Genomic DNA, 24795 nt, shown 5'->3' on the forward strand with positions numbered 1-24795 from the left:
AAACAGTGAAAAAAGCCAGATACAAAATCCCAGATACTTTATGATTCCACTTATTAGCAAATCTTTAGAGACAGAATGGAGATTACTGGTGTCCAGGAACCTGGGGGGCGGGGAGGGCAGCAGTGGGGAGTGACTGCTGAAAGTGTTTCATGACTTTCTCCATAAAGTCATGAAAATGTTTTAGAATTAGATAGCTGTGATGGTCACGCAACTTTGTGAATATACAAAATAAAATAATAAAAACCCACCATGGGACTGCACACTTTTGTGAATGAAAAAGGGGTTCTGTGGAAAGGAACCTCACAGGGTGATCTGATCATAAATTGCTAACTGGGCAGGTCCCAGTGGACAGGCACCCCAGGCACATCACTTTTTAGTGAAAGACTTGTCTTCGCCCTAAGCAACCCCTCTCCTTGTTTCTGTGCACCTAGGTTAACACACCTTTGAAAATAACCACCCTCGAGAGAGCATATGATTATTATGTAATTAACTACCCTGTAATCCAATTGCTGCCTTGCTTTTCCCACCTCTGTGTAATATTCCTTACTTTCCCTCCTTAATTTCTTTTTTTTTCTTCTTACTCCAAACTCATGAGGTCATTCTGAAAACTGACTGACATCATGAATGAAAAGTGCATGGTACTATTAGTGACCAGTGGCACCAGGTGTTAGACTTCAGTTCAGCAACCCCCATTCTTGAGTCAGCTGTGAAAGAACTCAGAGCCAAGGAACTGAAATACAAGCAAAAGCTTATTTCGAAAGTCACAGCCGTAGAGGAAACAAGTTATAGAGGCCGAAAAAGGGGGGAGGGGGGGGCTCTTGGAACTCAGGAGAAAGAAAGGCAAAGAAAATGTGTCTACGGGAGAGGCACTGGCATGTTATTCTCTGGAGTCTTTGAGGTCTTGCTCCCCAGAGTATGTCCTCTGTTTGACTCACACTCATAAAAGTTTTTTACAGGTTTATATGTTTCTTAACGTCGACACTTTAAAAGGGTGACTATTAGGGTAGGTGAATGATGATACTACAACAACAAATTCTGTATGAAAGTATATGAACTTCGAGGAGAAATACAACTCTCACTGAACCGTGACTATTATTTGCAGACTTGCAGTGGAAGCTGAGTCAGGAGTAGCTTGGGAAACATGGAGGCTGATGGACTGCCTTCCCGATAGATCCAGAATCCCAACCCTCCTCACCATGGCCACACCCCTTGAGGCAGGAGACAGGGGAGGAAGAACTGAGACTGCGCTGCTGTTACTGGCCAGCATCCAGCATCCCAGTTGCCAGGAAACACCTCTTACCACTTGAGTAGAATGAACAGCAAACCGAGGCAGGGAGGAGGAGGGAGACACGTCTCACCCACTGACTCAGGAGTCCTGGGACTGGTCCGATCATATTGCCAGGTGTCCCAACATCACAGGAAACACCATGTTAGCATGAGAGGAGGGAGTTCTTGAAATTCTGTGCATTGTTCCACTGTCTGGGAAAGCAAGCCTTGAAACTGTACTTTCATCCCAAGGCCTGGAATGCGGGAGGGTCCACAGAGCCCAAAGAAAGAGCCCATAGAACAAGTCTGGTGCATCGCCTACCTCTGGCCACTATCTGTTTTAGGAGGGAGTCCCCGATGCTTACAGAAGGAGCCCATAAACAACTTTGGGAAGTGCCCCAACTTTATTAACTGCCTCTTGTCACATGCCTGTTTTACAACAAGATGAACAAGTGGAGTCTGGAGCAAGATCAGGGTTTGGGCTAACAGACCTCTGTACATACCTAACTTTGGGTAGTCACGTCCCCCCCACCCCCCACCCCTGCCAAAGAAAGGTGACACCACCTTCACTGGTCCATTGACATGTAACTTCTTCAACCAACTCCACCCCGCCAATTATATAAGTCCTCAGAACAAAGGACTTGCTCTTCGGGCTGTCTTCCCCACCCCCACCAGGGGCTTCCCATCCTGGCCTTCAGCCTGCTTTGCCCTGAACCTCGCCTTTCACCACACCCCAGCTCTGCCCACACCCCCCACCTTGCCTAGCTAGGCAAGTTCTCTTCCATGGGAATGGATAACTAATAACCCTGACTACATGCTAACAGACGATCTGTAATTCTTTACATGCGTTGGGTTCTCCCATTAACACCCTGACGCTAATACCTATTTCCCACTCCCTGCCTCTGCTCTCCAGCCTCGTGGCTTTCTTTGAAATCTCCAGATCCACCCAGCCAGGAGCTCACTTTCAGGCCCAGGCCTCTTCACCTGAGGACCTGAGTGTGGCCATTTCATTCCCACCGCCCCCTGAAATCACTAGCGCCTCCAGGGATCCCCGAGGGGTGCTGGCCTAGCCTGCTGGCTGGCAGAGCAGGTGCTCAGCAGATGTTTGTGGAGTGAACTGGAGTTAAAAAGAGCCTTGTTGAGATGCCGTTTAGGCTGAGACAATAAGGGTCCGTGTGGGGGAAGGGAGAGTGCTCTGGGCAGGCACCACCGCTTGTACAAAGGCCCTGGAGAAAGAGCGCTGGTGCCCTGTTGAGGACTCAAGGGGGAGGAGGGGCTTGAAGACTTGGGATCAGGGTCAAAACAGCAGATCTACAGCAGAGGGGGCTAGAGAGGCAGACAGAGGTTTGGAAGACTTTTGCATGTGACACTTTTCTTTGCAAGCAGCTGCTCACAGGTAGTCACATGCTCAAGGGGATTCACTGGCTCCCAGCAGAGCAAAGTGCTGGGCAGCCTGACTCACCCTTCAGGGCTGGCTTGATCCAGCAGCTCAAAGGTAAGCTTGGTGCTCAGAGCAGCTTTCATCCTTGTGGCAATGTGCCTCTCAGTGCAGTTCAGGCAATAAACCTCCTGGCCACACATCTCAGAGTCAGGAGTGAGCTAGAAAAGTCCTTCCCAGCTGCCCCAGCTAAGAGTCCCCTCCACTGCCCCTAGGTCATGGGCCCACCCTGAAACCAGGTAATAGGATTATGCTGCTAAGTGTGGGGCTGGGCCACCACCCCAACCCAGGCCCCGGGTGGGAAGTGGTGAGATGAGAGAGAGAAGAGTCATGGGAGGCAACCACAGGAGCCAGGAAATACCAACTCAATTTCATTTCCTCATCCCTATGGGGCACCTTCTCTACCTTATAGGATTATAAAGGACAGACAGGCTCGAGTGTGACAGGTGAATGCCGCCCTCATCTCTGAGGTGCTCTGTGACCTCCTGCATAATGCCGCGGTCCCTATTGGGAAGGGGTGCTGTTTTCCCTGGCAGTCACTAGACCATTTTCCTGCTTACCCACCTAGGGTCCTTCTTTCTGGAGAGGGGCAGTGGCCCAGGGTGGCCAGCAGGTGGCAGCGCAGAGGTGATTCGTGGCTTTGCCGCAGCTGGGGCGCCCGAGCTGGGTGAAGGCTGCTGGGTCTCTGCAGGGGGATCCCACCGCGGCAGAGCTTCCCTGGGAACCCAGACTCCAAGTGCCGGTAGGCTGGCTTCGTGGGCATGCGACTCACACCCAGAAGGGCCCTGGGACTGGTTTAATGCTTTGCTGGCACCATCTTGAAACCATAATAATTGTACAGGAGCCCTGTATTTTCACTTTGCACTCAGCCCCAAAATTGCGGTGCAGGTGGCCTCAGGGAACCCCCTCACTGCTCTTTCCCACAAATATGCTGGCCCCTTCTTCCCTTTGCTGTGCCTCTGCCCAGCTTCCGGGGGTCCCGGTCATGCTTGTCTCCAACAGCTCACCGTCTGCAGGGAAGCCTGGAGAGCAGGGGGCCCTGCAGGGGAGGATGGGCGTCCTGTATGTAGCTTGGGGTGTGGCTGGCAGCCTGCTGGTTCAGGGCTCTGGTCAGGGGTCAGGCCGAGACTTGGGAGTGGGCAGGAAATCCTCACTTGGCAGGTAAACGGAGGCTGGCTGGACGCGGGCAGTCGGTCCATCTGGAGAGCCCACAGGACAGGCCAGAGGACAGGGCAGGCACGCGGCTCCGAGGCCCACCTTCAGCTGTGCTTCCTGCCCATCCCACAGGGGCAGCGCTCCGGGGTGGGTCACGACTCTGCAGGGTTTCAGAGGGAGAGATGCTGCCGCCCAGGAACCTCCAAAGGCATTGGGGGTGTGCACACAAGGCCCAGTCCAGACAGGGCACAGCGGCCTCAGCAAGAGCCGCTTGGAAGAGGAGGAGGACTGCCCCGGGGTGGCCACGGAGGAGGGGAGCTGAGGGGGGAATGGGAGCTGGGGGGGCGGGGCGGGGGCGAGCCAACGGAGGTCTTGAGTGTAAATCAGGAAAGGACAAGTTGCCATGTCCACAGAGGACCTGGGGAGAACACAGCGTTAGACAATCACGCACCGTACAAAGCGGTCCTCCGATATTTCCAGTACCCACCTGGTACCAGGCGTAGTTATTGCAATATTACTATGTTTCCTATGCGGTACTTTGCAGCCCCATGACTGCTTTGTAACTGCCAATCTGTACTGTACTTCTTAACCCCTTTAATGGGGGACCCAAGAGTTGGAAAATTTCAGTTTAGGTAACAGCTAATAAGCCTAGTAATCAATGCCCGTAAAAGCTGTTGTTCGGGGAACTGAAGGTGTGACCCACCCTGACTCCAGAGACGGGGAAACAGCTCCTCCTTTGTGTCTGGGGAGGACTGCAAGCCTTCGAGATGTTATCTGAGCCACCGTCCTCCGGGTGAGAGTCCACAGCCAACAGGTGAAAGAATGCTGCAGCTTTCTTTAAAAATTTATTTATTTACTTGTAGAGGGGAAGAGAGGGAGAGAAACATCAGTGTGTGATTGTCTCTCACTCACCCCCTACTGAAGGCCTGACCCACAACCCAGGCATGTGCCCTGACTGGGAATCGAACCTGCAACCTCTTGCTTGACAGGCCGGCACTCAACCACTGAGCCACACCAGCCAGGGCTGAATGCTGCAACTTTTATCTGATTAACTTTTTCCCTGAATTCCATACCCCTTACCTACACTTTTCTTCTCCTTATAAAAATGGTTGGTGTACAATGGAATTTAGGATGGTCTATTAGGGTACATAACCCGCCATCTTCTCAGATCACCGGCCATCTGAATGAAGCCCATAAGGATTCAGTGCCTGTCTCTGCTTTTTGGTCCTGGTGGTGACAGGCAGCATGGACACCTGCTCTTCCGGCTTCACCTTCACCACCCAGGCCCCAGCCCCCACCCCCTCTGGCAACCTTTACCTGTTGCCTGCATCTTTGAGTCTGTTCTTCTTTTGCCCATTTTTAATTGGGCTGTTTGGGTTTTTGTTGTTGAGTTAGAGGAGTTTGGGTTTTATTGCAAGTACTGTAGGAATCATTGGATTCCTACAATGTTAAGCAGGGAAGTAATGTGACCTGGTTTGGGTTTGTTTTATTACTTGGTACTTCGTTGAGTGGAGAATGTTTTGAGAGTGAAGCAATTATAGATGGAGAAACTAGAGGCAAGCTGTTAATGGAAGCAGAGCTGGACCTGGAAGGCAAGTGTGGGTTGAGGGAAAAGTTTGTTTCCGATTCTTTGGAGAACACGGCAGCGTGACCAGGACACTCGTGGCAGAGACTGGCCAGCCGCTCATCCCCCCCTCCCCCCGTTCCTCCTCCCTGGCGTGGAGCTGCTGTGCATTCCCCACGCTCCCTGGGGACTACAGCTGGGCTCGTTTGACCAAGTTCTAGCCCGGGAGTGTCAAACTCCTTTTCACCAGGGGCCACATGGGCCTCCCGGTTGCCTCCAAAGGGCCGAATGTAATTTCAACTCCTTAACAGTTAAGGAGTAGTTATATTTATACAGTCCTAAAATTACATCCGGCCCTTTAAAGGCAACTGTGAGGCTGATGTGGCCCCTAGTGAAAATGAGTCTTACACCCTTGTTCTAGCCAAAGGCTGTGGACGAAACAAAAAGCCCCACAAAAGTCCCTACACTGGACTTTTCCTTCCTTGTGGGAGGAGAGAGCCAGTGAACCTTCCTGTCTATTGTCTGAGTGAGGAGATTGCCAGTGACCCCTAACAGGACAGAGGCACAGCAGGGAGAAAGCCTGGGGGCCTACGCGATCACAGGGACACCTCTCTGACCCCACCACACTGCTACGAACTGTGGCCTGAGTGAGAAACCTTCACTCCGTTGAGCTACTAGGAATGTGGGCCCGTCTGTTCCATTATCTAACCTGAGACGCTGGTTAACTGAGTCCTGCACGGCATCCAACGCTCCAGCCGTACCACCAGTGGAGCAGCTCTCTGTCCTTGCTGTGGAATGACCTCTGAAAGGACAAAATTGGCACCGCTTGCTCTCGTGCCCCGTTTGCCCAGCAGGCCTGTGACCTTGTTAGGCGTGACTGCCAGTTCACTCTTCCGAGCTCGTGTCCCCAGGACTGGAAATGACTGGAAAGCCACAGCAGCAGCAGAAAATAACATCGGAGCAAACTGCAGTTTACGCAAAACCAGCGGAAGGAAGTCTCCCTCCCAGGTTGAAACACTCCCACCAGCCCCGGGCCACACAACAGCTCCCCGCCCCTTTCGTAATCCAATTATCATCCAGTAAACCGGTAAGTCCCTATATTTCACTTCTGGTATCTCCCTCCACACCATGCCCCCTTCCACTCTTGGGTAGTGAATAAAAGTTTGCTCCCTCCATCCTCTTCTCTTTGTGAATTATTGCACAGCCCATATCACCAACCACCCAGCAATCTCCAAAATACTTGAATGAAAAAAGCAAGGTGCAGGCCTGACCAGTGTGGCTCGGTGCTTGGAGCATCATCCTGTAAAGGCTGCGGGTTTGTTCAGTCCTGGTCAGGGCACATTCCTAGGTTGCGGGTTCAGTCCCAGGCACTCTTACAAGAGGCAACCGATCAATGTTTCTCTCTCATATGGATGTTTTTCTCCCTCTCTTTCTTCCTCCATTCCTCTCTCTAAAGATAAAATTAAATCTTACAAAAAAAAATAAGGTACAGAGGAACGTGTTATAACCTGTTAGTCTTTGTGTAAAAAATAGGTGGGGAAAAATAATGTAAACATAATTCCTTGTTCATGTACAACAGTGGAATTAATAATACTGGTTACTCCCATACAGAGGAGCTGAGGGCTAGGGGATGGGTGAGAGACCTTTTGATTTGTACCTGTTGAATTTTGAATCATGTGAATGTGTTTCCTAATTTTAAATTTTAGGGTATTTTAAAAGATGTTATTTATTTTTAGAGAGAGGGGAAGGGAGGGAGAAAAAGTGGGAGAGAGACATCCATGTGAGAGGGAAATATTGATTGGTCACCTCTTGCGCATCCCCAGTAGGCACCTGGCCTGCAGCCCAGGCGTGTTCCCTGACTGGGAACTCAACCAGTGACCTTTCAGTTCACAGGCTGGGACTCAATCCACTGAGCCACACCAGCCAGGGTGATTTGGATATTCTGAGTATCCAATCAGAGTCAGCTGTCTCCTGCCACTGGCTTCTGGGGTGCTGCTAAACATCTTCCAATGCACCAGACAGCTCCACAGCAAAGAATTATTTGGCCAAAATATCAATAGTACCAAGAAACTCTGCAAACCACTTTTGACACATTCAGTCAGTCACAGCACCCTCCCCATAGTGCTCAAATCTTTTTTTGCATTTCAGTAGTATTTATATTATTCTTGAAATAACAAGCATAATACTCTGAAAATGTTGCATATCTATTCCATCTCCAATATTAAAACAGTTGCACAAAAATTCACCAACTTTATAAGTATTTTTTAATGCACATTGATATGACAGGTGTCACACACAATCTAACAAAATTGTTTCAAATGAAGTTAAAGACAAGTAAGCAGCACTAGAGCCATCATACGGGAAAAGCATAGAGGACTTTTTGGCCAACCCAATAAGGTACTGCATAGGAAATATAGTCGATTATATTGTAATAATTATGTATGGTGTCAGGTGAATACTAGATTTATTGGAGTGATCACTTTGTAAGTTATAGAACTGTGTAATCACTGGGTTGTACACCTGAAACTAATATGATATTGTACATCAGCAATAATTGAAAAATTAAAAAATACTTGAAAAAATTAAAAAGTAAAACATGATAGACCAAAATAAATTCAGCCTTGAGCTTGGAAGACTGGCAGATGTTTAGGATTTACTGTTAAGTGAGGGAATGAGGGAGGGGGGAGCAGGATTCAAAATGGTCCACACCTGGCCTGGCTCGTGTGGCTCAGTGGATTGAATGTGGGCTGTGAATCAAAGGGTCACTGGTTCGCTTCCCAGTCAGGGTACATGCCTGGGCTTCAGGCCAGGTCCCTGTTGGGGATGTGCAAGAGGCAACCAAACAATATTTCTCTCTCACATGGATGCCTGGGTTGTGGGCCAGGTCTCCAGTGGGGGCCACGTGAGAAGCAACCACACATTGACATTTCTTTCCCTCTCTTTCTCCTTCCCCTCTCCTCTCTCTAAAAATAAATAAATAAATATTTTTAAAATATGAAAAAAAATAACCTCCACTTGTAGCTCTTCATTCATGTTATCAGTATTGAGAAAGGTGAGCTGAACAATATTAGTTCGTTTTCATAAAGTTTGAAATCAGAGAACTTTTTTTGGAATTCAGTCCTCAACTCTTTAATTTCTGGCATGTAGTTCAGGGCATTACTTTCATTTTCAGAAACTAATTTCAGTGTAGGGAAGTGGGCCAAGTTGTTCCCTGCCAAATGGGTTTCCCAAAGACATAAGTTCGCTAGGAAAAAGCGAACTGCTTCGTGCATTTTTGTAACCGCTTGTGCACATCCTTGCAGAGAAATATCCAGCGTGTTTAGATAAGTCCCAATGTCAACCAACAAGGCCAGGTCTTTGACCCAATCTTTAAGCTGAGGCACAGGTTCTCCTATAGAAGACCTGAAAAAGTCCATTTCTTCCAACAGTTCAAAAAACTGCTGTAGCACCATACCACGACTCAGCCACTTAAGTTCTACAGAGCAGAACAGGTTTTCACACTGCGCATCTAATTCACTGAACAAAGTGCTGGACTTCCTGTGGTGCAAGCCATGGGCCGGTGTCCAGGCTATGGAGAAAATGACTATGCCCGTCACATGATCCATCTTTAACTCTTCACCACAAAGGGATTCCTGCAGAACGAGGCCACGCACAGATTTAGGTTCTGTATCTTTGCAAAGCCCTGACATGTTAGATTTAAGTTTTGTGACAGTTGTTTCACACCAACCATTGCAGAATCACCATCTGTGCTAACACTTATTAATTTCAACCAGTCTACATTAAATTTTTTAAGACCTTTCTCAACACATAAAAATAAGTCATTTCCTGATGTTGTGCCTGCAAGGGGCACCACGTCCAGAAGTTCCTCAGTCACATCAAAAGTTTCATCAGCTCTGGCTGGTGTGGCTCAGTGGATTGAGTGCCCGCCTGTGAACCAAATGGTCACGGGCTTGATTCTCAGTCAGGGCACATGTCAGGGTTGCTGGCCAGGTCTCCAGTAGGGGGCGTGTGAGAGGCAACCACACATGGATGTTTCTCTCCCTTTTTCCCTGCCTTCCCTTCTCTCTAAAAATAAATACATAAAATATTTTTAAAGATAAAAAAATCAAGAGATTTTCTTTCAAACCAGTATTTTCAGGCAATCAATATCTTTCAAACAAACAAACAAATACTTTTGCATTCCCAAATGTAAACTGCACTTAGTCACGAATTCGTAATTCTTTTTACATAACATTGATACTCAGTTCGCTAATCTTTTGTTTTGGATTTTTGCTTTGTGTTCATGAGAGTAGTGTGTAACTTTCTTTTCTAAAAATGAACCCACCTGATTTTGGTATCATGTCTAGGGTGGGCTTGTGAAACTAGCTGGACAGTGTTCAAAACTCCTCTTTTGAGATTAAACAGTGCAGTTTAAATGCTTTAGTCTGGATTTTGATTGTTGACATTAATAAATTATGCTGCTTCATGCTGTGCATATAATTACTTCATCTCTACTGCCATTGTCCTCTTCTTCCTCATCTTCTAGCTCCTTTGGAGAAAGACTCATTTTCTTAAGGTCATTTTGATTTTTTTCCTCCTTAAAATGAACAAGATTATCGGGCACATCACAGGGCCTCCCACATTCCATGCTATCGACACACGTTTTGCCTCTACGGTTTGCAAGTTTCCGCTTGTAACAAACTCGTGTTGGCCTCATTCTAAAATTACTTTCACTTGGAATCTTTTACTTGTACCAGGGAGTATAAGAATATGTAGAAAAGGGTAATTTTGGGTGTACGTTTGTAGGTCAGATCTCTCATAGCTTCTCTTTTGAACTACAGTTTAGAGATGGAAACTCTACAAGGAAAAAGAGACAAGCTTCTAGGAATCCCTCCCTTTCCTCTTAATCTGCTTCACCACGCGTTTTCAAATAATTAAAAAAATTAATTCCACTACCGTGTGCTGAAATGCAGGCACAAAGGGCCAAAATTAAGGCCTCGTACAGGAAGAAAATTGGTACCTACAACTCAAGTGTCTTCACCTTTCCAGAGTGAGAACTCAGAGTTACCTGGCACAGATTCCACCTCTAACCCCATCGACATTTACAACACAACTGAGCCTCATGCCAAAACCTACAACTCTCACTTCCAGAGGGAAACCGCAGGCTCGTTCCTGACCAGTTCGCCTTTTAAGGTTACGTGGGTGTAGGGTCCGCCCACAGCAGGCACGCCCGGGGGGAGTTCACAGCGGCCCCAAGGCGCCTACAGAGGAGCCACGGCACACCCGCAACAGCCCCGCACTACACACTCTGGCAGAACTCAGCCGGGAAAACTACATCACCCTCCTTACTCCCTCGGCCAATCAGAGTCCGCGTCGCCTCTGGGCCAATCCCGAGCCGCGACTCCAGAAAGGGGGCGAGGTCTGGGGTCGGAGCCTCACGTAGTGACTGAGCCCTGGGTGGGAAGCGTAGTTTCAGGTGGTGCAGTGTCGGACCTATATTCCTGGTCCGCGTGGGGGCGGCCGCGGTTGCTAGGGTTCCCCCCCAAACTTAGCCGGGAGAGAGGCGCAGGTCCTGGCAAGTTAGGGGCCCTGGTGGGCGGTCGCGCAGAGCGACACTGCACTACCGGTGGGGCGGTAAAATGGCCGTCATAAAAACAGCCGAGCACTGTGGGCTCTTGAGCGAGGGTCGGTTCCAGGCGCTCACATCCGTTGACCTCGGTAGGCCGCCACTCTCAGTGGCGTATGTGTTGGTACTAGCGTGATTTCCCACCCGGGAAGATAACGGATGTTGCAACGCGAGGCAGAACGGAGACCACAACCCGGGGCTGTGGGACCGAAAGGACGGCCACGTGACTCCGGGCTCTGGCTCCAAACAGCATCTGAGGTTGTCATCAAAGCTGTTAGTGATAGTAACTGTTAGTGATAGCTAGAACACATTAATACCTGTGGTATTGGTAGCTTTTTCATATCTTAAAAGATGAAACTTCTTTTAAGAAGTGGACTTCTCAAAGTAAACTTGTGTCTTAGATGTTATTAGTAGTTTCATTTCACACTTAGAACAGGCTCACAAAAGTTAAGGAACTTGTCCACAGCCATTGATTTGCATTCTCAATTACTTAATATCATTTCCTAGTTTCGAGTGAAATCATAATTAATGTGCTCCTTTACTGACCAGTAGTACAGTAGGCTCAGCAGTAGGATCAAAAGCCTAGGAATTGTCCCCACATTGAGATTTGAAAAAGCATCCTTTGGGATATGTGTGTTTGGAGGATGGGGAAGGGAGGGTAGTTCTGCCCTAGTCCTAGCTTCAGAAAGTCCCAAATGGGAGGAAGGAGAATTAGGAAGAATGGTTTGCCTGCATATTTTCATATTCTTTTATAAGACAAGATATTGCCCTGGCTGGTGTGGCTCAGTGGACTGAGTGCTAGGATGCAAACCAAAGGGTCACTGGTTGGATTCCCAGTCAGGACACATGCCTGGGATGCAAGCCAGGTCCCCAGTTGGGGGCATGCAAAAGGCAAATGGTCAATATCTCCTGCACATCCATGTTTTTCTCCTTCTCTTTCTCCTTCCCTCACCCCCCTCCAAAAAAAGAGTTAAAAACAGAAACAGTAAGAATGCTTAAGTATTATAGACTGCAGTTGGGGATTTAAAAAAATAAATGATAACATCTGCTTATCTTAGAAATATGTAAAGATCAATTGTAACAAGGCAAACAATGTGTAATCTTCAAACTAGTGGATGGGTGGATCTAAGTTCTTGGTTTCAGACAACAGTGAACGATGTTGGCCAACCAAAGCAGAAAAGCAATTTATTGAAAGGCTCAGAATATCAAGAAAACAGGCAGAAAGGAATCCCCAGCAGTAGCCTGAGCAGGATGCTGCTGCCCTGGGCACGTCTGCCCCTGTTATCATGGGTCTTGGTGTCACTTGCTCTAGGTAGGAGTCCCATGTAGGTCATCCCTCTGGCTGTGTGCCCGCTATGGGCCACACAGTGAAATCAGCAGTGGAGAATGTCGGGAACCCTTTTAGCCTCTGTGGTGCCATTCACTGAGGGATTCCCCTTAACGGAAAGGGAGTTCAAATCTTAGGGTGCCTCCACCCCCCACGAAGGCAACTCCTCTCTACAGGAACAGTTGGGACAAAGAAAACTTGGTGGATCCACTAGAGACAAGAATGGGCCCTGGATGGTGTGGCTCAGTGGATTGAGCACCAGCCTGCGAACCGAAGGGTTGCAGGTTCCATTCCCAGGCAGGGCACATGCCTGGGTTGTGGGCCAGGTCCCGGGTAGCGGGCATGTGAGAGGCAACTGACTGATGTTTCCCTCTCCCTTCCCCTCTCTCTAAAAGTAAATAAATAACAGGAACAAGTATAAAGAACACATGGACAAAAACGAGGGGGGCGTGGAAACAGGAGGGAGGTGGGGAGGGCTGGGGTGGGAGTAAAAGGCAGAAAATTGTACTTGAACAACAAAACAATAAATAAAAGTAAATAAAAAATTTAAAGACAAGAATGGGGAAGGGGAGACTGAGAAATGTACTAAAGGAGATGAGCTCCCACATGTCAGATGGATTTGGAAATACCGTCTAAGCAACAATAGGTGTGAAGGGCTGTCTTTGACATTGCCTGAGCAGTCACAACAGAAGGAGGGGTGGGCAAATGCAGCTCTGTTTGTTCATAAGACCGATCTTGGACTTCGAATGTCCAAAGAAAAGAATCCTATTTTCTGAGGAGGAAACGGTGATTGTAGTATGTTCACCCTGACCCTCAGAAACACTGGCAGAAAGGGTTGTGTGTGATGACCGTGGGCCCAAGGACCCAACAGAAAGGAGGTGAAGGTCAGAGGAAGCGGAGAGGTTAGGAGAAAGCGGAGCAGTGGAGGACCAGGGAGGCTGGAAGGGGATGAAGAATACGTCAGTCACGGGGCCAACACGGTCAGGGCAGGAAGGAGGCGGTTCTGGGCTAGAGTTCACCCTGTCCGAAGGGGAAGCTCGTCTGGAGGTGCCGGCCGTGAGGATGTGACACAGGGGTCTCACGGCTGCAGGAAAGATCAGGAGCTAATACCAGAGCAGTCAGCCATCCGAGTGGACTTTGAGGTCACCCAGGTAAGTGGCAGGAGTGGAGCAGACAGGAAGTAGAGAGGACCCAAAGTCCTGAAAATGGGAGGAGGAGGGGTGTGGGTGACAGGAGCCAGCCCTGGGGGATCAGGAATGCTGCCCCTGCCCTGAGCAGGGCACAAGAGTCAGTGCCCCCCAGAGAGCAGGATCTGGCTGGCTGCCGTTTCCACCTCCACCCGTTTTCCTCAAGGGCTGAGCCGAGAGCTGCTGTTCCCACTTTCCAGGGTCACCAGTGACCTATGACGGGTATGACCCATCCACTGACAAGCTGTGGAGACACTGCAGGGAACACACGGAGTTTACACTAGGAACACATGCCTGCTGATACCTCACGTCCCTCGCTTTCCCCAGTCTATCCAGCACCTCTCTGCCCACAGTAGGTCCTTCACACACTGACCAAAGCTCCTTGGGAGCTCGAGTCATCTCTCACTTAAGAGGCTTGTAGGCCCTGCCCAGTGTGGCTCAGTTGGTTGGAATGTCATCCTGGGCACCAAAAGGTTAGGGGTTCGATTCCTGATCAGGGCACCTAGGTTGCAGGTTCAATCCCCAGTCAGGGCACATGTGGAAGGCAATGAACTGCTGTTTCTCTCTCTCTCTCTCTCTCTCTCTCTCTTTCTCCCCCTTCCTCTCTCTCTCTCTCTTAAGGCAACAGATATTTTTTAATTAAAAAAAAAAAGAGGGCCCTGGCTGGTGTAGCTCAGTGGATTGAGCGTGGGCCTGCGAACCATACGATCGCAGTTCAATTCCCAGTCAGGGCACATGTCTGGGTTGCAGGCCAGTTTCCTGCAGGCCAGTTCCCAGCAAGGGACACACGAAAAGGCAACCATACATTGATGTTTCTCTCCCTCTCTCCTTCCCTTCCCCTCTAAAAGATAAATAAAAAATTTAAAAAAAAAAGAGCCCCCCAGGAGCCCAAAGTTAGCCTTCGGGAAGAACTGCAGGCTCCAGCCTAAGTATGGGGCCCGGCCAGCCCCCCACACGCCACCCCAGGCTCCCTGGGAGGTCATTTCAGCAGCAGCACTGAGTGCTCACAGCTCTGCACAGCTTCAGCTCATGCCTCTTTCTCCAAAGAACACCCCGCCCCCGTCCTCTCTTATATACAGTGGTGACCTCTGGAGAGTAAAGTTCTAGGTGGCTTTTTATTTCTTTTCCTTTAGATTTAATTTTTTCTTTTAAAAAATCGAGGTTATATACCCAACAAAATTTACCGTCTTAACCATTTAAGCGTGCAGTTCAACATTGTTGGAGTGTATTCCCATTGCTGTGCAACCAGTCCCCAGAAGGGGGCTTGGGGAGGTGCGCAGTGGAGGTCTGGGCGGGACTGGATGAGGACGCAGAGAGCGATTTCTGCCTTGATAACCTGAGGGTATCAGTGGGTTCCGTTACAGCAGTGACTTAGGCACAAGCACAGAGAACACAGCTAAAGTATCAAAGTGTGGTGCTCACTTGGAAAGGCCTGGGAAGGCGAAGTGATTTGCTTGATGCCACGCAGCAGGGTGGCAACAGGGGCGAGACTGGAACCAGGTCCCCAGAGACCACCGGCAGCCCTGCCACCCAGCAGTGCCACCAGGTGGACATCCCGGAGGACAATAAACCGACTTGGGGCTGCGGCAGGGTCAGGTAAGAGAAGGGTCCCAGGTGGAAGCTGGAAGCTAGATAGCGACAAAAATGCAAAGGAAAGGCAGGGCCCCCGGGAAACATTTCAGAAATCTGGTGGCGGGAGTGGGGATGTCCTGGATGAAAACTTGCTGTGCCAGTGAACCCACTGCGATGGTCCTGCAGGGAAGGACTTGAATGGGGGTCTGGAGGGCAGACCTTCTGGTACATGGTGGAGGCAGCAGCACTGAGGTGGCCGCAGTGGGGACGGGGCACACGGGGATGGACATGAAGACAGGGGGACATCCCTGCAGAGGAGGGCAAGCGGCACATGGCCCTCTGGCTCCTCCAGGTGAAGCCGCTTTGAGGCTCCTCTGCGGAGGGGGTCAGTCTCTTGCTGCCCCAGGGCCACAGTTCTCTGCCAGAGGCTGGGCCTGCTGCCCAGGAAGCCCACGTCACAGGGTGCTGGCCATGCTCACCTGGCTGAGGCTGTGGGAGCTGCTGCGGAGTCTGTGGCAGTGGCACCAGGTCCCCAAGCACAGGGCTTCCCAGAAGGTGTCCTGGAAGCAGGTGGACATGAGGCTATAGAGCATGGGGTTGGTGGCCGAGAGGAGGTAGAAGACGAAACCAGAGACGACGTGTGCGCAGGTGCAGACTGTCGGTCCGTTCGGACACGAAGCTCCGCACAAGGCAGTCGACGTGGGACAGGGCCCAGCAGTCGCCGGACACCAGCATCAGCACGACTGCGGGGGCAGAGAAAGGAGGCTGGGTGCCCGCCAGAGCCCCCTCTGCTGCCTTCCCTGCTCCTCCTCACCTCCTCTCCCATTCTGTGGGCACCCCCATGCCCACTGACCATATGGAAGTTTCTGGAAGTTTGGCTGCACTCCTGTTGGAGACGCTGCTCTCACCACTGTCACAGACTGGACCAGGTGCGGACACCTGAGCCAAGCCAGCCCAGCTCCATGGCCTTGCCATGAAACTTGGGACTGGGTGACTCTTAGCTGTGGATACCGAGCCCCAGCGTGACTCAGACTGTACAGCTAAAACCCACTCTGGGCGCCCCTACGAGGACCATGCTTGCTGATGCATGAGCAGAGAGAAGCAGAATGGGCCCGTTCTACAGCAGTAGATGGGAGGGGAAAGAGCCAGAGAGCAAGACAAACACACAGCCCCCCTTGCCTGCCATGGCCCCAGAAGCCCTCCCAGCCCCAGCCTCCAGCTCTCCAAGGCCCAGCTGAACGTCCTACGCTGCACCAACTGCCTACTTCTTGGGAGCCCACCACTGAGCCACAGACACGAGAGGCTGGCCGAGCCCCGCACTCCTCTCCCAGCCTCCTTCCAGCCCTAGTCTTAACTAGCCATGACCTTCTCGGGTCTCTGTCACCAGCTCTGCCTTGACTTTTGTTTCTTCTTACTTGTGCTTGCTCAGCTCAGCTGACTATCTGCCTCTGCAGTGTCTTTCCCATCTCACCCCAGCATGGTTTTCCTCGTAACCCCAGATTTCAGTGTCCCCAGCACACAGCCTGGTGCACAGTAGGCCTTCAGAAAGGGAAGGTGGGGGGAAGAGGGGTAGAAGGAGAAAGCGAGAGAAGAAAGCCAGGGCCCCGAGACAGCAGGCAAGGCGGCTTTAAGGACACACCCCACCTGCCCAGGGTGAGAGCCACCCAGCTGAGCGGACTTGGACCCTGCGGTCTGGGGAGTCTGGGGCAGGGGCAGGGTGGGCAGGGCCGATTGGTCTGCAGTGCAGGCTTCGCAGTGCAGAGCTGGGAGGCAAGCAGGGAGCTCCGGGGGATGACAGTGACACTGCACTCTGGGACACTCTTCCTGGGCAGTCAGGAGTGCGGGCCTCTCTCTGGGAATGGGGCAGTCCCCAGTGAGCTACTTATAATCCCGTGGCTTTGAGCAAGGCCTCACCAGCCCTGTCCTGCCTGGGCTCACCCCACCCACCAGCCTGATTTAGGCCCTGAGGGGTGGGGTGAGGTGGGGCAGGAATCAATGATTGGTTTAGTATCAGTTTGTCTTGCTTCCCCAGGGCCACTATTTTTGAAAAGAGCCAGGTCTGGGCCACAGTAAGATCCAGAGCCTCACTCCAGCAGGGCAGGCCCTGGCCAGCCCCAGCCCACACTTCTGCCCTGATTCCCCCATGCTTTGCACACCAACCATCATAGACACACCTGGTGACAACTCTCTTTTAGACAATGGCCACTCCTGCGGTCCCCAGGGGACTGCAGACATAGAGGGAAGAAATTCATCATCTTGTCTCTCCAGCTGCCCCCAGATCCCACCATGTGGTTCCGCGAGTCTAGTCACTTCAGGATCCTGTCACTCTGGCCTGGAGGTGGGCCATGACCTATCCCCGCCCCTTAGAATCCTTTCCTCAAGGAAGCGGACCTCTATGCCTGTGACCTTGCCTTCCAGGCTGATGTCGGGAAGGACGGAGCCAAGACATATTTAGGAGCCGAGATGGGAGCTCGGAGGGTCCGGATGCCGGCAACGCCTCCACCATCCTGGAGCCCAGCCAAGTGCCCCGCCCCATCTGTGGTGGTCCCACGACCAGGGCTGGTGTTATGGGTGCACCACCCATGCACATGCACAGGGCCTGGGGCTTCAAAGTTTTAATGCTCTGCTGTTGCTGACTTGGCATTCTTCATAATTTTTGAACCAGGAATCTGAATTTTCATTCTGCACTCTGCCCCACAAATTATGCAGCCCATCCTTCTGTGAGCCATAACTATCTTTGGTGTGAGTTTCTTGAACAGTAATCCAAAAGAGTATCCATGCACGCATGCACACACACACACACACGCACACACACACCACAGTGGGATGTGTGATTCTAAGCCTCACACTCATAAACCCAGACACAGCCCCTGCCCCTGGGCCCCGGAAGCCCCACCTTCATGCCCTGTGCCTGGTTCAGCCCCTCTTCCCAGGAGCAACACTTACACAGCATCTTGGTCACCTGTGTTCGACTCCTGTCCTGTGGTGGCTGGAGCTTGCGGCTGGCCCTGTCCCTGCCCCGGTATCTCTGCCTGAGAAGCTTTAGCAGCCTCTCACGCCACAGCCGCAGCCCAATGAGCAGGTAGAGCACGCTGATGATGGCCATGGGCAGGCAGAAGAACAGAGTGGTGATCTGATGACCAGGTTGTAGAGGGCCTTTGGGCGGACCGGTGTGCACACAGCCGAGCCGGGCACCGTACCCCTGCAGGGCACCACCAGCTGCTGGATGCCGTGCAGGCTGGTGTTGGGCAGAGAGCAGAGCACGACAAGGCCCCAGATGGCCCCGAGTATGCAGCGCACGTGGGCCCGAGTCATCGTGGACCGGACCTGCAGCGGGTGCACCACAGCCACATAGCACTCCACACTCAGGGCGGTGACATTGAGCACGGAGGCCAGGCAGACTGTCTCGAAGAGCAGTGTGCAGAAGTAGCAGCCACCAGCACCCAGCAAGAAGGGGTAGTTACACCACATCGCGTAGAGCTCCAGGGGCAGGCTCGCCAGCAGCACCAGCAGGTCCGCCGCAGCGAGGCTGAAGAGGTGGTAGGTGTGGGCGTGCGCATGGTCTTGTGGCGCAGGGTGCCCATGCGGGCCAGCCCGTTGCCCAGGGTGCCCACCACGAAAATCACCAGGTATGTGACACAGATGAGCATGAACAGCTCCGTCTGCTGGGGCTCCAGGTACTTGAATCTCAGCTCCTTGTCAGTCAGGTTCAAGTCCTTGGGGTCAGAGAGCTTCCAGGCCCTACTGCCATTGCAGGATGCTGGGCTGCTTGTATTCCTAGGGGACATGTCTCCAGGGAAGATGGAACAATTAGGGCGGAAAGAAACCTTTGGAACAGAAGACAGAGACACCCAGAAAAGTCACGCAGAGAACCCCGGCTCTGCATAATCCAAAACACCAAAAGCGCGGTCACTTTACGTGCTACTGGGAAAGAAAAACCTCTGCCATCCACTGGGAGATGCACCACAACTTCAGAGACGTTAGAATGTGCATCTTAAAATGATAAAATGTGGCCCTGGCCGGGTAGGTCAGTTGATGGGAGTGCCTTCCCGATGCGCCAAGGTTGCCGGTTGAGTGCCCGGTCAGGGCATCTGCAAGAGCCAGTGAATGCAAGAATGGGGGCGCCACAAATCGATGTTTCTCTCGTGGTCTTGCCCCCTTTCTCTCTCTCTAAAAAAGTCAACAGATTAAAAAAATTTAATGATAAGAAGGGGACTTCAAATTTAAACTTCACAATCTATGAAACCCCTCGACTAAATGATGAACCCTCTGGAGCACGGGCTTTGCCGTCAGGAGACCCCCTGGAGCTCTCCCTTTTCAAGCCACAGACGCTGGGACAGGTGCTCCGTTTGGGCATCAGGAAGATGGACACAGTGCAATATCATGTCGTCTTTAAAGACAGGACTCTGGAAGCAACTGCCTGGGTTCAAATCCAGCCTCCCCACTCCCAGGCTGGGTGAGACCATTTGCCTGGTAACCTCTCTGCAGCTGTTCCTTATTACAAGGTCTGAGGGCATTTAATCCATGACAGGTGTTAACACAGGGCCTGCCCCACACACAGAAGGGCCAGGTTATCAGCACCTCTGAGTCACCGAGGGGATCGAGGGCTAAATAAATACTGTAACACTGATCCGAAAGTTGGCTCTTGTTTCTGTCTTCCAGCGCCCGAACTGTTTGTTAGAGGCGGAAATACAGTCTTTAACGCTGCTGGTTCTGGGTTTCCTCCCCTCTCTCAGGCTGCCCATCCCTACCTGTCCTCCGTGCACCGGGATTAAGAACGGAGGCCATTGCTAAACAACCTAGCCCGGGATCCAGTGCCAGCTCTGCCAGCTCTAGCTGTGCCCTCCCCTTTCTGTGCCTCAGTCCCCTCATCTGTGAAATGGGGGTGTCAGACAGAGCCTACCTTATAGTTTCTGGGAAGGTTAAATGAGAGACTTCACTCAAAGTTCTCAGGAACACTTGGGTGCATTTAGGGTGCCCAGTTTCAGTGCAGAGAGTTGTCTGACCCTCTCTCCCCACGTGGAGGGGGAAGGGCAGTCCAGGGCAGAGGGGGTGGCTCACCTACCAGCCCAGACTGCTCCTGAGCCTGTTCCCCAAGCACACCCCCGCATCAACCCCTCCTCGGAGCAGCCAGATTTTCAGGCTCAGTTCCCGGATCTTCCCCCTGTTCCTTCAGCCCTATTTCCTCTCCTCAGTGGGGGGCCTGGAGCCTCCAGTTGCCCACATACCACGGGGATGAGCTGGGACCGTGCAGTGCAGACCAAGGGTCAAGAGAGGCTCCCTACACCACGGAGAAGGGTCTGCATGGCGTGCAATGAGACGAATAACCTGGGAGGCTGCGAATCTCCGGAGGTGGGGGCGCCCAACAGGAGCCTCCGACCTCTACCGCCCTGGGGAGATGCAGCCCGCGCGCTCCTCTCTGGTCTCGCCCAAGTCCTCGCCCGCGGCGCGCCCTTGTCCCAGGCCGCATCCCGCTCACCTACCATGCGGTCTGCGGCCCGCGAGATCCAGGGGCCGGGAACACCCCCGACGGACAGAGGCAGCGGAGCGCTTGGACAGCCAGGAGCGGTCGGACTAGACTGGCCCACGGCCAGCATCTGGTCCGCCCGCAGCCCGCCGGGTCACCCCTCCAGTCGGTGACCCGAGCGCCCCGCCCGGGTCCGCCGCTAGGGGGCAGGCCCGCCCCCGCCGCCCGCCTGCTCCGCCGCTGGACGGACACGCTCGGATGGGGCGACCCACGCACCCATCCGAAACGCAGCGGGAGGGCTCCCAGGAGCACCTTCCTCTCCCGGAACCCGGAGCCCATTTCACAGTCGGGAGACCGGCCTCAGGGAGGAGTCCGAGGGAGCTGGGTCTCAGGCGCTGCGCCCGCCCTGCAACGTGCTTTCTTTCAACAAAAACTCGTGTTATGGCGTCCCCGCAGCCCACCTCCTCCTGCCCCACGTTTCAGACGCACCTCCTAGCACATCCCACCAGCCCCTCGACATTCATGAGTCTCCAAAGGTCTCACTCATCCTGCCTCTTCTCCCTCCCTAGGGGTCCTGCAGCCCCCGAGCCTGGGCCTTCAGCCCTGATCCCACTGCCCAGTTGGTCCGAGCCTTCGCCATGCGCTTCCTCTACAGAAACCTGTAGGGCTTTCCCTCTGGAAGAGAACGTAGGTCTAACCGATGTTGGACCTGCCTTCCTGGCCCCCCCTCACTAAATCTCTCACCCCCAGTGCCCTCCCTCTTTTTCCACTCAGATGTCCCCCCTGCCCCTCACCTGATCACAGGATGTCCACAAGGAAGGAGGTTGCAGGCCGTGGCAGGGAAGAGCCAGGGGTGCTGGGGCCCCAGCCACCTCCTGCTCCCCGCAGCCGTACACTGTAAACCCAGCAGGGAGCACCTTCCCTGCTCTGCCTGGTCCTCCCACCAGCTCCTTAGCTGAAAGTTATTTCATCAGGAACTTGCAAGGGGGGCCTAGAAACGTGGACCACCTCGGCAAAAATGCTGGCTCTCAGGTCGGATTCCCTCTGCGTGGTCCAGAGGTCCTCCGTTTTGATGAGCACCTTCCTGAGAGCCCCAGCACCAGAATCACCCTTTGAGAAGCACTGAGAGGAGCCCAGTACAAAGCCCCAGCACCGAGAAAAACTGCTGGTGAGCTGTGTGCACGGGAAGAGACAGCCCCTCTGTGCCTCAGTCCCCCTTCCTGTAGGATGTGCTCACTAGCCACTGTTACCACTATTGTAAGTGAGACAGAGCGAGAGGTTTGGGCACGGGGCTGGAACACCGTCAGCACTCATGAAAGCTGGGTGGGATTATCTCCATTTAGTGACAACTGGAAGCAAGACCTTCTTCCCCCAGACTTCCCATGCCCCTCCCCGCTCTCGATGAGTCTGGCCCTGGGAATTGGGAGTTAGACCCTCTGAAGCCTCCATCAGGCCTGCCTTCCCAGGAACTCCACATACAAACACAGCTCGAGGCCCAGGGAGGTTGAAGGCAGTTCAGGGGCAGATGGTCTCCCAGTCCTTGGGGTTAAAGGACTCCGGACTTTCCCAGAGAGTTAACTACTGAGCCCCAGACGAGGGAGCCCAGTGGACCCTCCGAGGCCACGGCTGCTATCATTATCGGAAGAGCAACGACAAGCAGGCGCATGGCTGGGAAACGTGTGGTCACTGACAGCAGACCACACCTAGAACTCGACTAAGGTTTCCCAGCACTGCTTCCATCACTGGGATACACACACGCGCACACTCACACACACGACTGCAGACTCTGAGAGGCCTGAAACCCACTGTGGACCCTTTGGAGGTGCTCAGAGCCTGGGAAATAACAGAGAAGGCTCCCTTCACTGCCTCACAGAGGCAGAGTGGCTCCCACTGGTCGGGAATTCCACAGCTGGCTGCATCACTCGAGGCATTAGCAGCCACCAAAGACCATGTCAAGCTAAAGGGCAGCCCCCAAAAGGGGAGGCCCAGTGGCTGTGCACGGCTGTAGCACTGTCCAGAGGCTCCTAGGGGCCCAGGCCTCTGACCCTGAGCTCAAGATCACCACGGCAGCAAGGGTGGTACAAGTGACACCCTGCTGCCTCCCTACTCTGTCCTGAGGTGGCCTCCCCAGGGCCATGCCCGAGGGGGACACTCCCAGCGCTGAGGCATGGAGTGAACGCATCTCAGGTTTCTGGGGCTAAACCTTAATCTCCTGAGCTCGGCCGTGGGCATCTGCCCAGCTAGGAGCCAACTCCGCCCTCAGCAAACCTGCCCAGGGAGGGCCGCTGGGACCTCGAGGAGCTGGGCGGGGTACCCCGCAGGCTCTAGAGCATTCTGGACTAGCCCCACAGCCCCTCCCCGCCCGACTCCTGAGCTTTTACCCCCGGGAGTGGTTCGGTACCCAGTTTGCTCAGGAACTTTGGGTAAAAATTGAGGAGCTCCCTAGTTGGGGCTAGGGGCCCTCCGAGGGATCAGAGCAGGTGGCTGCAGCTGAGGTGACTTTCCAGAAACAGAAGTTTTGTTATTTTTGTTCTTGGGAGACACACTGTTTAGATGTTTTGTGCCTCAGTTTCCTCCTCTGTGGAATGGAGATGACAACAAACCTGCTTCGTGACGTTTATTCTAAGGATTGAACGAAATCAAGGATGGATTGTCCAGAATGCGCTTGGCCAGCACTTGATGACTATTTTTCAAATAAACGAGAAGCGTCTCAGAAACTGGGCCATTTCTGAACAACAGGAAGTGATTGTTAATATTTACCTTCAAGGCAATGAGAGACAATAACCTAGCGGTTTCTCTCTTTCCCCTGGGAAGCGGGAGGCACCGAGCGACAAGCTGAAGGACGAAGAGGCCTGGCGGCCAGGCCCATCTGTACATAGGTGCCGGCAGTCCCAGAGCCACCCCCCCCCCGCCCCCGTGGTCTCTGTCTGGGATCGTGCCTTCTGGCCACTCATGTTCCCAGAAAGCTCTTGAGTCTGTTTGGGTGGAGGCACCATAAACAAAGTTGGGAGGAGTGGGTGGGACTTTTATTAGGGCAGGACCACTCTAACAAGCTGAACCCAACCTTGCAGGGCCCCGAAGCTCCCAGAAGGACCCCAGCCCCCACCCTGCTAAAGGTCAGCTCTTTCCCTGAGCAGAGTCCCTTCTGAGCAGGAGGGTGGCAAAGGCCTCCTCTGCGCTGAGGGACATCAGCCCCAGCAAGAGCAAGAAGCTGGGCGAGGACAGGCTGTGTGACTCGAGCAAGTCCCTTCTTTTCGCCAACCTCAGCTTCCTCATCTGCAGAATGGGAACGTGTAACTTCCTCACAGCGCTGATGAGAGGGGAGCCAGCTGGGGCCGGTCCAGCGGCTGGCCAGTGGTCGGTGTGCACCCCGGGGCCCCGCCCAGGGGCAGCGGCATCTCTCTGGGCATGGGATTCTGCAGCTGACAGCGGTTACCTCTCAGCGTGGAGTGGGGTGGGAAGAGGAGGGGTATATTCTTTTTGTTTTCAGCTAAAATGTTTTTCAACGGTCAACATTTGTTCCTTCTATAACATTTGTATGTGTAGGCACATATTTTCTTCATTTTAAAGGGCAGTTCTTTTGTGTAATTCTGGCGACCTCTCTCTGGCCAAGCCCTTTTTCAGATCATCAGTAGGGCAGAAGGATGGCTGGAAAAACTTGGACACAGAGGTTGTCACTGTCACCTCCAGCCAGTCAACTGTCCCGTACACCCAAGGCCCCCTCCATTTGGCTGCCATTTTGTCATCCCCATTGTCACACTCTCCACTGTGTCACCCCTACCATGCACCTGGGACCCCCAGGCCCAGAGTGAGGAGGGAGGGGCCGCGCTCAGCTCACTCGTGCCCCTGATCTTGGCTGCCAGGCACCCGACCTTCCACCCCCCAGTCCCCACGCCTGGCCCAGGCTGAGCACAGGTGCCCTTGGCTGAGACCTCTGGCTGGGAGCCTGGCCCCTGACTGTGTTCCCTGCGTGGCCCCTATGTGGGGGCAGTACCCCGCCCCCAACAGAGTGGGCGTGTGGGCACTAACCAGACCTCAGTATTGTTGCAGTTCACCACCCCGTGCCCAGGAGGGCACTGTCCCCCCATTTCTCAGAGAGGGGAGCGTATGTCACACCTGCTCCCCCTGCAAAGCCCTGCTCCTGACTCGCCGACCACCCTGGACCACACGCCTCCTAAGTGACAGCAGACAGTGCAGCCCTGGCTGAGTCCCCC

The 24795-nt window shown here is 52.9% G+C and overlaps 1 protein-coding gene across 1 annotated transcript; it reads right to left on the bottom strand.

Moving 5' to 3' along the window:
* Positions 1 to 15569: 15569 nt before the first annotated feature.
* NMUR1 (neuromedin U receptor 1) lies at positions 15570 to 18974 on the bottom strand (the record flags this gene model as incomplete). Its single annotated transcript, XM_037152178.2, is given in 5 exon segments — positions 15570 to 15759; positions 15761 to 15857; positions 18061 to 18243; positions 18246 to 18659; positions 18662 to 18974. Coding segments are annotated over 5 exon segments (1197 nt in total), but the record flags the coding sequence as incomplete, so codon positions are not given.
* Positions 18975 to 24795: the final 5821 nt, after the last annotated feature.

The sequence above is a fragment of the Artibeus jamaicensis genome, unplaced genomic scaffold (genome assembly GCF_021234435.1).
Source record: "Artibeus jamaicensis isolate MK-2021 breed Jamaican fruit bat unplaced genomic scaffold, CSHL_Jam_final contig_944, whole genome shotgun sequence".
Lineage (NCBI taxonomy): Eukaryota > Metazoa > Chordata > Mammalia > Chiroptera > Phyllostomidae > Artibeus > Artibeus jamaicensis.